This window comes from Sinocyclocheilus grahami, unplaced genomic scaffold, assembly GCF_001515645.1.
Source record: "Sinocyclocheilus grahami isolate Dianchi unplaced genomic scaffold, SAMN03320097.WGS_v1.1 scaffold745.1, whole genome shotgun sequence".
Lineage (NCBI taxonomy): Eukaryota > Metazoa > Chordata > Actinopteri > Cypriniformes > Cyprinidae > Sinocyclocheilus > Sinocyclocheilus grahami.
Window position 1 is genome coordinate 129,583 of NW_015505924.1, and position 14,139 is coordinate 143,721.

At 39.3% G+C, this 14,139-nt stretch overlaps 2 protein-coding genes across 2 annotated transcripts in view; both read left to right on the forward strand.

Moving 5' to 3' along the window:
* LOC107560821 (uncharacterized protein C5orf42 homolog) overlaps positions 1 to 8,121 on the forward strand; it is a 20,656-nt gene extending 12,535 nt beyond the window's left edge. The window contains exons 8-13 of the mRNA XM_016245089.1: positions 1,916 to 2,059; positions 2,934 to 3,162; positions 5,290 to 5,405; positions 5,857 to 6,074; positions 7,615 to 7,779; positions 8,046 to 8,121. Coding sequence (XP_016100575.1) covers positions 1,916 to 2,059; positions 2,934 to 3,162; positions 5,290 to 5,405; positions 5,857 to 6,074; positions 7,615 to 7,779; positions 8,046 to 8,057 — 884 coding nt within the window. The 3' untranslated portion in view covers positions 8,058 to 8,121. The remainder of the gene's footprint in view (positions 1 to 1,915; positions 2,060 to 2,933; positions 3,163 to 5,289; positions 5,406 to 5,856; positions 6,075 to 7,614; positions 7,780 to 8,045) is intronic.
* A 465-nt stretch (positions 8,122 to 8,586) lies between these two features.
* LOC107560822 (uncharacterized protein C5orf42-like) lies at positions 8,587 to 14,139 on the forward strand. The gene is made up of 9 exons (XM_016245090.1): positions 8,587 to 8,607; positions 9,112 to 9,241; positions 9,333 to 9,442; positions 9,725 to 9,854; positions 9,946 to 10,055; positions 10,128 to 10,274; positions 11,022 to 11,148; positions 11,263 to 11,584; positions 13,278 to 14,139. The coding sequence occupies exons 1-9, from the start codon at positions 8,587 to 8,589 to the stop codon at positions 14,137 to 14,139; spliced, it is 1,959 nt and encodes a 652-aa protein (XP_016100576.1).

Here is a 14,139-nt window from a genome sequence, read left to right on the forward strand (position 1 = left end):
ATATAATTCTAAATTAACACTGAAATATGAATATTAGATGAAAAATAAACTATTTTAAGTAGTTGCCAACTAATTCTGATTTTCATTTAAGTTAAGTTCACGTTGTTGTAAAGTAGTTAAATTGCTAAAACTAAAAATAGTAAAAGCTAAATTAAATTAAAAAATAATAAAATGACAAAAATATATAATAAAATTACTAAAAACTAAAATTAGTAGTAAAACTGAAAATGCATATAAATACTATAAAAGTATATAAATGGTGCTAAAATAACATTAGTGACAATAATGTTAGTGTGCAGGTCCTCTGCTGTTTTTATCAAATGATGATGCTAGTATTGCTTTCTGAACACAGCTCGAGTCTCATATGGCTAATAAAGCAGTGTATCATTGATTAGATCGATATTTAGATTTTTTTGCACCCTCAGATTCCAGATTTTCAAATAGTTGTATCTCAGCCAAATATTGTTCTATCATAACAAACCATACATCAATGGAAAGATTATTTATTCAGCTCTCAGACGATGTATAAATATCAATTTCGAAAAATGGACCCTTATGACTGGTTTTGTGCTCCAGGGTCTATAATTGTGACTCATACAATGTATTGTTGGCTATTGCTACAAATATCCCCCAGCAACTTAACACTGCTTTTGTGCTGCAGGCTCACATATTATAACCTATATATGCACTACCTTTCATTAGCTTTGAGACGGTAAGGTTTTTTAACGCTCACAAAGGCTGCGTTTATTTGATCAATACAGTAAAGCCAATAATATTGTGAAATATTATTACATTTAAAATAGCTGTTTTCTGTGTTATATTTTTTCTGTTTTCTAACCCTAACCCTTCAGAAATCAAATGATGATGCTAGTATTGCTTTCTGAACACAGCTCGAGTCTCATATGGCTAATAAAGCAGTGTATCATTGATTAGATCGTGTAATGAACTGCTTTTTCTCTCACAGCTGCTAGTGGACGTGTGGTAGAGTTGTGTCAGACTCGTGTATCGCTGTCGGTCCGCTCCGAGCAGCTCTCGGCGCTGTGGACGGTGGATTACGCTCTGGAGCTCCTCCTGCTGGGAGGATTGATGCCTGAGGCCTCGTGGATGGCCCTGCGGCTGGGAGACTGGAAGATGGCAGCCGCCCTCGGCCTGGCCTACACCAACTACTGCAGTGGACAGTTCGACATCAGCAGGTTTGTTGTCAGCATGAGTTTGCTGCTCGAGAAACATATCCGATTATTACCACTGTTGAAAACTGCTGAATGTTTTTATGGAAACTGTGATACGTTTTATTTTTCAGGATTCACAGATGAACTAGAGTTGTGTCAGACTCGTGTATCGCTGTCGGTCCGCTCCGAGCAGCTCTCGGCGCTGTGGACGGTGGATTACGCTCTGGAGCTCCTCCTGCTGGGAGGATTGATGCCTGAGGCCTCGTGGATGGCCCTGCGGCTGGGAGACTGGAAGATGGCAGCCGCCCTCGGCCTGGCCTACACCAACTACTGCAGTGGACAGTTCGACATCAGCAGGTTTGTTGTCAGCATGAGGGTCTGGGCCCGGTTGCATGAAAGTCCTTAAGTAATTTGACTTCGGGGTAGAGGTGGAACGGTTCGATTATTACCACTGTTGAAAACTGCTGAATGTTTTTATGGAAACTGTGATACGTTTTATTTTTCAGGATTCACAGATGAACAGAAAAGTTCAAAAGAGCAGCATTTATTTGAAATTGAAATCTTTTGTGACATTATAAATGTCTTCACTGTCACTTTTGATCAATTGAATGCATCCTTGATGAATAAATGTATTTATTTTTAATAGTGATCGCACATTTTGAACAGTAGTGTATTGCTAGATATTACTGTTGTAAATAAGGCTATATGATTGTGGTGTGAGGTCAGTAAGAGATTTCTCCCTGTAGATGAGGGTCCGGTGGGGCGTGAAGCGGCCTGCGCTGTGGTTCAGTCTCTGGGCAGGTTTATGGCTGCGTACTTCACCAACCGGCCGCTGTGCATTCTCCCGCCACACAACATCGACGTGCTGCCGCCTCTTCACTTACCACACGGTGAGCTTACCACAAACAAAACATGAATGTGTACCGTTTCTGTGGTCATTTTTTGGATTGCATGGAGTGTGTAGTATACAGTCAGAGCACACTGCATGAAATGCCGTATCCCATAATGCATTGCATTGCACTTGATCTTTTGTGACTAATGTGACAAATAAACCTGAAATGATTGTATCTATTTCTTGACTTGATCTGGCTCCCAAAATTTCAGGTATTTTTATACAAAGGTGGCTTCAAATGCAAAATATTTGTGACCCTGAACCACAAAACCAGTCATAAGGGTAGATTTTTTTAAAATTGAGGTTTATGCATCATCTGAAAGCTGAATAAATAAGCTCATATTTGACTGAGATGCAACTATTTGAAAATCTGGAATCTGAGGGTGAAAAAAAATCTAAATATTGAGAAAATCATCTTTAAAGTTGTCCAAATGAAGTTCTTAGCAATGCATATTACTAATCAAACATTAAGTTTTGATATATTTACAGTAGGAAATGTACAAAATATCTTCATGGAACATGATCTTTACTTAATATCCTAATGATTTTTGGCATAAAAGAAAAATCTATAATTGTGACCCATACAATGTATTGTTGTTAAATTAAAAAATAATAAAATGACAAAAATATATAATAAAATTACTAAAAACTAAAATTAGTAGTAAAACTGAAAATGCATATAAATACTATAAAAGTATATAAATGGTGCTAAAATAACATTAGTGACAATAATGTTAGTGTGCAGGTCCTCTGCTGTTTTTATCAAATGATGATGCTAGTATTGCTTTCTGAACACAGCTCGAGTCTCATATGGCTAATAAAGCAGTGTATCATTGATTAGATCGTGTAATGAACTGCTTTTTCTCTCACAGCTGCTAGTGGACGTGTGGTAGAGTTGTGTCAGACTCGTGTATCGCTGTCGGTCCGCTCCGAGCAGCTCTCGGCGCTGTGGACGGTGGATTACGCTCTGGAGCTCCTCCTGCTGGGAGGATTGATGCCTGAGGCCTCGTGGATGGCCCTGCGGCTGGGAGACTGGAAGATGGCAGCCGCCCTCGGCCTGGCCTACACCAACTACTGCAGTGGACAGTTCGACATCAGCAGGTTTGTTGTCAGCATGAGGGTCTGGGCCCGGTTGCATGAAAGTCCTTAAGTAATTTGACTTCGGGGTAGAGGTGGAACGGTTTGCGGAAACAAATCGAACCGTACGGTTCTCCACACACAGTTCGGCACGCACTAGGACCGCGGTTCAATTTAAAGGGGTCATATGTAACACTCCTTTCTCTTTGGAGTGTTACAAGCTCTTGGTGCATAAAGAAGATCTGTAAAGTTGCAAAGACTAAAGTCTCAAATGTTCTTTATAAAAGTGTAGAGTGTAGAGTAGCGCTTGTTGTTTGTAATTTCTCCGATCACAAATGCAGACATGGTTTTATGTTTACGCGGCACAATGCAGCGTGTAAAAAGACAGAATAAGTCATTATAATCAGTAATTATGTCCCCACTGGATGCAACAAATGTCTCGTTTATAATGGGTTTTATTGGTTTTGTCTCGTCACTCCGGCCGGACAGGGCATCACAGTATGTGAGGGGCGTAACATTTCCGTCACACGCTTGAGGTATTCGGCCAATCACAACGCACTGGATAAACAACAGCGATGAAAAAAAAAAAATGTGGACAAACCAATTCACTCTTGTTCAATGCGACTGCCGTATGCTGGAATATGAGCAGTCATTTATTCCGTTATCACCCGGGAGCTAATAGCACGCGCACAGGTGAGACCTGAACAGCACACGTTGATATCTGTGTTTAAACTAAACTCATGTCAGCTTTGCCAGTTTAAAATTTAAGAGCCAGAGGATGCGAGCTCGCGTGCGCAGTGAGAAGATTTGTGTGTGCGCTCATCCGAAGCACGCAAACCCGTAAATATTAAGCTCTCTCTGAAGTATTGTGTTTAAATGGACAAATTCACACAAAAGTTATGTCAAAAGGCCCGTGTTGGTAAGTATCCTATAGCAGACATAACCGGCTGAACATACTTTCTTAATATTAATCGAACAGCAACAACAAAGAAATCACTCACTTCTCTTGATTGAATAGCTTTTGTAACTTTAATAAAGATTAATCTTTAATTTATACAGTCAAACATGCAAAGCTGTTTTACATTTCATTACTTTATTCAATTTCTGTACCTGAAAACTAATGTTAGACCTACCTGAAAAAACCTGAAAATCACTGTTTATTTTATTTGTATCTTTACTCTTTTGTATTTATTTGTGCTGTTGCTTGTAGTTAGATTATTCATATTTTCTTTATTTTTATTTGACAGTATAGTTTTTCCCTAAACATAGCACGTACTATGCGTTTCACGGACTAGTGTTTCACGTGTTTCTGGCAACATACGGCAATAGACGCCGCGATTACTATAGTTACTACATCTCACAATAAACAGATATGTATACATATCTATGACAATAAACAGAACATAATGCAATACAAACCTAACCAACTAAAAACAGACAAACATAAAAAAAACATGAGCTTTTTGTTTCTGTAGTGAAAGCGCCCCCTGCTGACCAATGACGGAACATTTCCCAAATGTGAAAATGAACCCATGTTTTGACGCTGCAAACACACAGAGTTGTAAATGTGAACAGGTGGACCGACAAGATAGTGCATTATAAAAATCTAAACAATTAAGGCAAATTATATTTATATTGTTATTTAATTAATGTAATAATTGATTAATAATAACTATTGTTTAAATTGATATCATAATTGATACAAATGTATATAAAACTTTTTGTTTTGTGAAAAGTCATGCTTTTTACGGTCATTTTACAGTTTAATATGTTACCATAGTCATTGCCCTACTGCGCTCATATGATATTTTATTTGTGCATTGTCTTAAGTCTTACATTTGAGTTTAAAAATCCTGCAGATACTGAGTTTAAGATGACTTAAGGGAGCTCTTTTGGTCCCTTACGTTTATTAAGGTGAAATGGTTACTAAGGACTTTGTAGCAACACTTAAATAATTAAGGGGGTGCTTAATGGCAGCCTTAAGGCTCCTTAAGTTGACCCTTCTTGCAACCCAAGTTTCACTAAGGGCTCCCTTAACTTTATAACTCAGGGATTTCTTAGCATAAGGGCTTTCATGCAACCGGCCCTGCTACATTGTCGCTTCAGATGCTGCAGTGATGTTTTCATATCTCTCACTTTTCGGTCCTCCAGCCTGCGTTGGAGAGAGCTGCAGCTTTCCACCGAGCTGAAGCCTGCAGAGATATTCCAGGATCAGCTGGAGATGCTACTGGGCCGAATGGCTGGGTCTGAAGGAGATGCTAACACAGGTGAAAATGCGGTATTTATAATCGGGGGTAAATTATGAGATCTAGACCCTATAATTGAATCAGAACATAAGATTTAGCACAGTTTGAATTCTGCACATTACACGAGGAACATCTCCAGGCATCTCAGGAGCTACTAAAGTTAGTTAGGGAGCCTGTTTTCACCTTTACTAGGTTCCATTAACATCAGAGTTGCACGGTTCATAAACAAAACTTGAGTACTGTTATTATCACATTATAGTGTTATACATCACAACCTTTTCTTTTAATTTTCTTTTCAGGAATTAAGTTTGGTGATGTTAGATTGTATCCTTAGCTGACTTACTGAAATGTCGGTAAAAACGCTTCCTGAAAGTCATTTTAGAATTCACTCACACTGTATATAATACAATATAATAATAATATAATATAATATAACTACAGCTAATATGCTGTTTGTTTGTTGCTCCTTTAGGCACAGTGGGTGTTGAGGACGTGGATCTGGTTCAGGTCTCTGTGCAGGAGATCCTGAAGGCATCTGTCATGGCGGAGGTGGACGTCATCTCTCAGCCTCTAACACGACTTCTGGACGCAGCCAAAGAGCGAGCGATGTCACTTCCTGCTCTGGTTCCTCCTGCGTTCTACCTGCCTGCTCCTCCTCTGTACTGTCCACAGCCTTCACCGAACACACAGGTGGATCACACACAAGCCCGGTTTCCATCCTAAGTTGCGAATTTAACTTATGTGCAAAATTGGAATATTGCATAAAACATTTGCAACCGTGTCGGAGAACAAAATCGTCACTTCCTGATAAACTGGCACTATATATCACTAAGAAAAGTAGGAGAAGCCACTGAATATAATAATTCTCAAATATAATAAACGACTTGCGCTTCGAGTGAGCAGACGAAACACAATAAATGCGCTCTTGCTTTTTGAGGTGAATGGCTGCTGTTTGGGAACGCAGTCGGGGTAGAGGCGTTATACAGAAATACTTTGATGACAGACTTTGGCTAGGCCATGACAACAGTTCAGATGCTGTGCAACAAAATCGGTCCGCTGGTTAGTAAGATTTTGCCGTCCCATAGCGCAAAGACACATGTATCTTTTGAATGCTCATGCGGGATTTATTTGCAAAATGCATTATTATCCCATTATTCGCATTAACCATTTATCACAAGTCAAAAACCACCTCAAGCGAGCGTAAAAACTTTTTTGCGAATTAAAATATAATAAATTACTTGCGCTTCGAGTGAGCAGACGAAACACAATAAATGCGCTCTTGCTTTTTGAGGTGAATGCCTGCTGTTTGGGAACGCAGTCGGGGTAGAGGCGTTATACAGAAATACTTTGATGACAGACTTTGCTCGGCCATGACAACAGTTCAGATGCTGTGCAACAAAATCGGTCCGCTGGTTAGTCAGATTTTGCCGTCCCATAGCGCAAAGACACATGTATCTTTTGAATGCTCATGCGGGATTTATTTGCAAAATGCATTATTATCCCATTATTCGCATTAACCATTTATCACAAGTCAAAAACCACCTCAAGCGAGCGTAAAAACTTTTTTGCGAATTAACCCTTTAACTGTCACCCATCCCCTCTGTGGGACGCCTAAATTTACTTCACTATATTACAATTAAATCCTAATCTAATCATGACAAACTATATATCGTTGGAAAGGTCTAAGACTCCTAAATATTGTTTTACAAAAACATTGGTAAAATATCTATGTAGGAAAAGTAATAGATTAATTTATGACAAGAGTGCACCTCAAAAATCTACATCATAACAGGAGTTCTGAGCTTTGTCAAAAAAAGTCTTCTTCGTTGCCTTTTTCTCTTTCACACTTTAGAAATCATCAGCAATTATATATCGATTGAAAACTTTAAATCTCAAAATTCATCCTTTGAAACCCATTTTAAAATCAAACATTGCATTACCATGAAAATGGTACATCAATATCATGTTACAAAATTGTTCCGTTCATGAATTATACAAATGTAAGTTTGGATCGTGCACTTTCACGTCTATGTTCAAAAATGTGAGTGACAGTTAAAGGGTTAAGGGATTTCTTTTAGAAATTTGGTGTTTCCATCACTCGTTTCTGATGTGATACTTCAAAATGCGCATAAAAAGAGGGTGATGGAAACATAACTACAGAGACGCCCGACCGTCACGTCTGTCCCTGTGGCGTCTTATCTTATCTTCAGCTGTGTGTCCATCTCCTCAGGACTCTGTGAGTGATGCAGCTCTGGTTCTGGAGAGGGAGTCTCGCTGCCAGGTTTCTGGGCTGGTTCAGAAGGTTCTGATGCTCTTCAGAGCGGCACACAGCTCTCGGCCCGCGGCGCAGTGGTACATCAGCAACCTGCATCGCTGCAAACACCTACTGCACAAGGTGTGTTTCCCATGTGTCCACCTCACAATTACTTACCTAATTACCCAGCAGTTACTTGGACATGTACCGTTATAATGTCTCTGTATTCTCTGGGTGTCAGTAACCTTTATCTAACCAGGTTAAATGTAAAGGTTGCTTACTAACTAGCTATGTTAGCAGTTACTTGGACATGTACCGTTATAATGTTAGTTAGTTACTGTCACATTCCGAGTTTGTTTGTACTTGTTTATTCTGTTTTTGATCTGTTTTCTTGTCTTGTTTTCTAGTTTGATAATTAGTTCATGCTCTCCTTTGTTCCTTGCCTATGGTTACTAATTGATTGGGTACTCTGTTCAGGTGCTGCTTGTTTAGTTCTGTTTGTTTGGTTGCTCTAAGTCCTCAGGTTTTCCCTAGTCTTTGTCTGGTATTGAGGGTCTTAGTTTGATTGTAGCGTCTGAGTATTTCTCTAACACTTGTATTTTTCTAAAAGTATATTTCTAAAGTACCTGTGATTTATGCATGTTCTTCGTCGAGCGCCTATCTCTACACTACATCCGTGACAGTAACCTTTATCTAACCAGGTTAAATATAAAGGTTATTTACTAACTAGCTAACTAACTAACCAACCAACCAATCAGCTAGCAAATTAACATATTAGTAGGTTTTTGGACAAGTACCATTGTAATGTCTTAGAATTCTTTGGGAGTTAGTAACTTTGATTTTAACCAAATTAAAATAAATGTTACTAACTGTCTAACTAACTAACCAACATATTAGCAGTTACTTGGAAATATGCTGTTACATAATGCCTTAGTATTGTTTGGGAGTATGTTACCTTTATCTAGCCAGGTCAAATATAAAGGTTACTAACTAACCAACAATCAAGTACCATTGTAATGTCTTAGAATTCTTTGGGAGCTAGTTAGTACTGTTTGGATTTAGTACTAGTTAGTACTAGTTTGGATGTTGTTTTAAGAATCTTACTGATACTCTCTGTTGGTAGATCCAGAAGAAAGAGTCCAAACACTTTTGTCCAAAAATGAGTTAACGTTTATTTATTCAGGCTAAAATAAAGGTTACTAACTATCTAACTACCTAACATGTTAGCAGTTACTTGGACATGTACCATTATAATGTCTTAGTATTGTTTGGGAGTTAGTAAACGTTAGTAAACAACCAGGTTAAATATAAAGGTTACTAATTAAATAAACAACTCACCAGCTAACTAACTATTTTTTTTTACTTGGGGAAAAGTACCATTGGAATGTCTTAGAATTCCTATTTGGATTTAGTGCTAGTTAGTAGTAGTTTGGATATTTTTTTAAGGATCGCATTGATATTTTCTGTTGGTAGATCTGGAAGAAAGCGTCTGAACCCAAAGCAGAATTGGTTCCTGATGGACTGAGGAAATTCTCCACTCATCGTGGGTTCTTCCAATCAGGGCCCAGCAAAGACATGGATAGTGTCACTACGCAAATCATAAGTATGCTTACTCTATTTAGCTGTCAGGACTTTTAGTTATTGGTGTCTATGTGAAGCTCCATGTATTTATATGATTTTCTGACTTTGTTCAGTATGTTTCCGTGAGTTGTGTGCACTTTGCTGGATGCTGCATGTGAGGGACCAGCTCAGCATTTCCTGCAGAAGGTACCAGGCTGCAAGGCAACAGGAGAAAGACACTCAGGTGCGTTTAAGGAATGAATGTATGAGTATCTCTGAGATGCCAGGTGGGTCAATCCATGTTTTTGTCTCTCAGGTCAGTGACGCGAGTGTGTCAGATCTATGCGTTGAGGCTCTGTGTTGGGCACGCCGCCTCGTGCCGTTCTGCCATTTCGTTTTTTTTACTTATTTTTTTCTGGGAAAAGTACCATTGGAATGTCTTAGAATTCCTATTTGGATTTAGTGCTAGTTAGTAGTAGTTTGGATATATTTTTTTAAGAATCTCATTGATATTTTCTGTTGGTAGATCTGGAAGAAAGCGTCTGAACCCAAAGCAGAATTGGTTCCTGATGGACTGAGGAAATTCTCCACTCATCGTGGGTTCTTCCAATCAGGGCCCAGCAAAGACATGGATGGTGTCACTACACAAATCATAAGTATGCTTACTCTATTTAGCTGTCAGAACTTTTAGTTAGTGCTGTCTATGTGAAGCTCCATGTGTTTATATGATTTTCTGACTTTGTTCAGTATGTTTCCGTGAGTTGTGTGCACTTTGCTGGATGCTGCATGTGAGGGACCAGCTCAGCATGTCCTGCAGAAGGTACCAGGCTGCAAGGCAACAGGAGAAAGACACTCAGGTGCGTTTAAGGAATGAATGTATGAGTATCTCTGAGATGCCAGGTGGGTCAATCCATGTTTTTGTCTCTCAGGTCAGTGACGCGAGTGTGTCAGATCTATGCGTTGAGGCTCTGTGTTGGGCACGCCGCCTCGTGCCGTTCTGCCATTTCCTGAACGCAGAGGAAGCCCTGCAGGACTTAGTGCTCAGCCTGGTGTCTGAACTGCCGCCCAGTCGTGTGGTAATATACATCACAGTGTTTCCCATACATTCATTTACTTGTGGCAGCCCGCCACAATATCCACATTGACCACCACAAATATCCACCGTCCCCTGTCATCAGCTCCCGCGTCTCACTCACACGAGCGCGATATTAGCACTATATTTAGCAATATATTTTTCACCCCCCCGTCTCTTAATGCATGGTTTTTCTCTTCTTGAGCATCAGTAAGCGTTTGAAGCTTCTGTAATAGTTGCATATGAGTCCCTCAGCTGTCCTCAGTGTGAAAAGATGCATCTCAAAATCATAGAGTCACTGTTGGAAAGGGTTCAAATACACAGAAATGCTGGAAAACCAAAGAATTTGTGGGAGCTGAAGGATTTTTCTGAAGAACAGCAGGCAGTTTAACTGTTCAGGAAAAACAAGGGACTCATGAACAACTATCACTAAACACAAAAACACAGCTGTGGATCATTCAGGTAACAACACAGTATTAAGAATCAATTGGATGTAATGTCTTAGTATGTTTTGGGAGTTCGCAAGTTAGTTGGTTAGGAATCTTTATTTTTAACCTGGTTGATTAAAGTTTACCAACTAACTAACTTGCAAACAATACTAAGGCATTATGACGGTCCAAAAATCAATTGTATAAATATCAGTCTAATCAAAATGATCCTATCTGATCCATCAGTGTACCATTACAGTACATCTTTGTAGCCCCTCAGCTGTCTAGTTATTCCAAGCTTGTGTTTCATTTCCTGTGTTTAGACGGCAGAAACTCTAGCAAAAGTGTTTCCTGATGAGACCGAGTCTGTTCGCGTGCCGCTGCGGGATAAGTACACGTCGCTGGTGCAGAGACTGAGACCCATGATAGTGCCAGACACCTTGACACCAGGCAAGAGCTGCTTTAAGGAATATCTCACCCAGAATGATGGCTCTTTCCTTTGTTGGGAAAGCAGAGCATCTGGTCACTGCTTCAGCCCCTAAGCAGATGTGCTCATGTTCACAGATGTGCCGCCAGGAAGCGATAGGGAAGATGAGGGTGGTGATACCATGATGATTCTGATCCAGGATCAGCTGAGGCAGCGACGCCGGGAGCTTCGGCGCCTGGCAAAGTACCTGGGCGCACCGGAGCCATACCTGTGGGAGAGAGAGGAGGAGGAGGACAGGGGAGGTGCTGCCTCCATACTGAAGCGCCTCTCTCTCGGGACTAGTTTGAGTGACAGCACGCTGACGGACTGTGGACGCCCCCTAGTGTACAGTGAAGGAGACACAGCCGAGACGCTGTCGGAGCCTCTTTCCCCAGAGCTGCAGACCAAATCTGCACACAGGTAACTCTGATAGTGTACTGCATACTGTATACTTATTTTTGTGCAAATATTATGTGAAACAGTATGCATGTGTTGTATACTGCACATTTGGGCAAATGTAGCAGGTCATCCACATTGTAAAAATATTTTTTTGTAAACGAAACAAAGATTATTGAAGTACATTTTACAAGAAAATACTATTTCAGTCTTTCTACTTCAAAATTTCAAGTTTAATTCAATGCGTTACTTGCCGTTTCTTTGTAATTATTTATGACGGTTTCTGAGTGAAAATTGTTTCAAAGTAAATCCTGTACAAAATGTTTTAATAAACTTATTAGTAGTTTTTTTTAAATATTTAGTGTTTAGAATTCTTGAAGAGTTAGTTAGTAACCTTTATTTAACCAGGTTAAAAACAAAGGCTACTAACTAACTAAATTGTTAGTAGTTTTTTAGGACGTTTTTTAGTTTTTTAACCTTGATTTCACCAGGTTAAAAGTAAAGATCTGTCTAATTGACAATATCTAATAAACATTATTACTAGGCAATTTACAATGTTACATGTTTCGGACATGTACCAGTGTAATGTTTTAGTATTCTTTGAAATTTTGTTAGTAACCTTTATTTAACCAGGTCAAAATATAGGTTACTAACTAACTTGTTCGTTTTTTTGGACATGTACCATTGTTATTTATTTTATTTTTTTTGGTAGTTAGTCAGTAACATTTATTTAACTAGGTTAAAATAAAGGTTACTAACTAACTAAATATTTAAATAACTAACATGTTAGTAGTGTTCTGCACATGTACCATTATAATGTTTTAGTTTTTGTTTGAGAGTTAGTAAGTAACCATTATTTAACCAGGTTAAAATATAGGTTACTAACTAACATGTTAGTAGTTTTTTGGACTTGTACCATTGTAATATTTTACAATTATTTGGTAGTTAGTTAGTAACATTTATTTAACTAGGTTAAAATAATGGTTACTAACTAACTGATCGACTAACTAACTAACTAACTAACATGTTAGTTGTTTTTTTTAGTGTAATATTTTAGTATTATTTGGGAGTTAGTTAGTAACCTTTATTTTAACCAGGCTAAAATAAAGGTTTCTAACTAAATAAATAATTAAATAACTAACTAACATGTTAGTAGTCTTCTGCACATGTACCATTGTAATGTTTTTTTGTGTTTTTTGAGAGTTAGTAACCTTTATTTAACCAGGTTATAATAAAAGTAACTAACTAACATGTTAGTAGTTTTTTGGACTTGTTGTAATATTTTAGTATTCTTTGGGAGTTAGTAACCTTTATTTAAACAGGTTATAAAGGTTACTATCTAACTAACATATTAGCAGTTTCTTGTTTATGGTTCTTAGTATTCTTTGGGAGTTGGTAACCAGGTTAAAAATAAAGATTACTATCTGTATAACTAACATTATATAATACACACAGTAGTTTTCTGGACATGTACTATTGTAATATTTTAGTATTCTTTTGGAGTTATTTAGTAACCTTTATTTAACCAGGTAGATTTTTTTTCAGTGCAAGTATTTTGTACTGAACATATCAAATTTATGTTCTATTCCCGGTATGCATAGTGCATACTTCAAACATAGTTTGAGTAGTAGGCCATTCTGAACTTGTTTTGAATGGCTTGAGCTAATTAATGTGTGAATATGGTAAACTTACGGTAAACTCTTTCTTGTGTTTGTAGTTCTAAGACAGCGACATTTCTGGATGCACCTGAGAAATCAACACAAGAAAGAAAAGGAGATAAAAGATCAGGCACAGTGGAACCCAAAGCACCAGACTCGACTGTACCCGCAGTGGGAACCTGGGAGTTTGAGCTGGAGGATGAGGAGTACACGCTCTTTCTAGATTTGTTCCTCAGCTACATGCTGGGAAAAGACAGACTGGACGCTGAGGGGTCCGAGCTGCCTTTACTGAGTGCTTTCTCACAACAGCTCCGTACTAGAGAGCTGCACTCGGTGACCTTTGACATGCTGACCACTCTCAAACGCCGTCAGAAGGATCGGAAACGAAGTGCGCAGTTACCACTCTTCCATGCCGGTCACTGCTTCCAAACTCTCCCGGCTACTCCCAGACCTCCAGACCTTCAGTCCGACATTCATTCTACGTCCCCTTGGGCTCTTCCTGGACTCCATACTGGGAAACATCAAGGTCTTTTTGCCCTTCGTCGACATGCTGCCTTAATGTCCAAAGACGTTAAAGTAAATTCGATTGGCACAGACGTCGAGTCAACAGGCTTTAAGATCCTCTCTCAGGCTGAATTAGATGTTCAGATGGAGCTGGACTCCTCTCTCGAGGCCCGGTTTCCTCAGCTGGCCCGGCTGCTGGAGTGGATGATGCGCTGGGCCGACAGGCGGGTTCTGCTCTCTCAGCCAATCAGAAAGACCTCAGAGGGCTCCGGTGATTCGGTGGTCATCAGGGTCAACGCCTCGACCCCTGCAGTGCTGACAGCGCTGGAGCTGCTAAAGCGTAGGTACAGCGCCGCCCTGCTGGGAGAAAACTCAAATCACTCCCATACTGCGGTAAGGATGCATTTTGAGATGTAG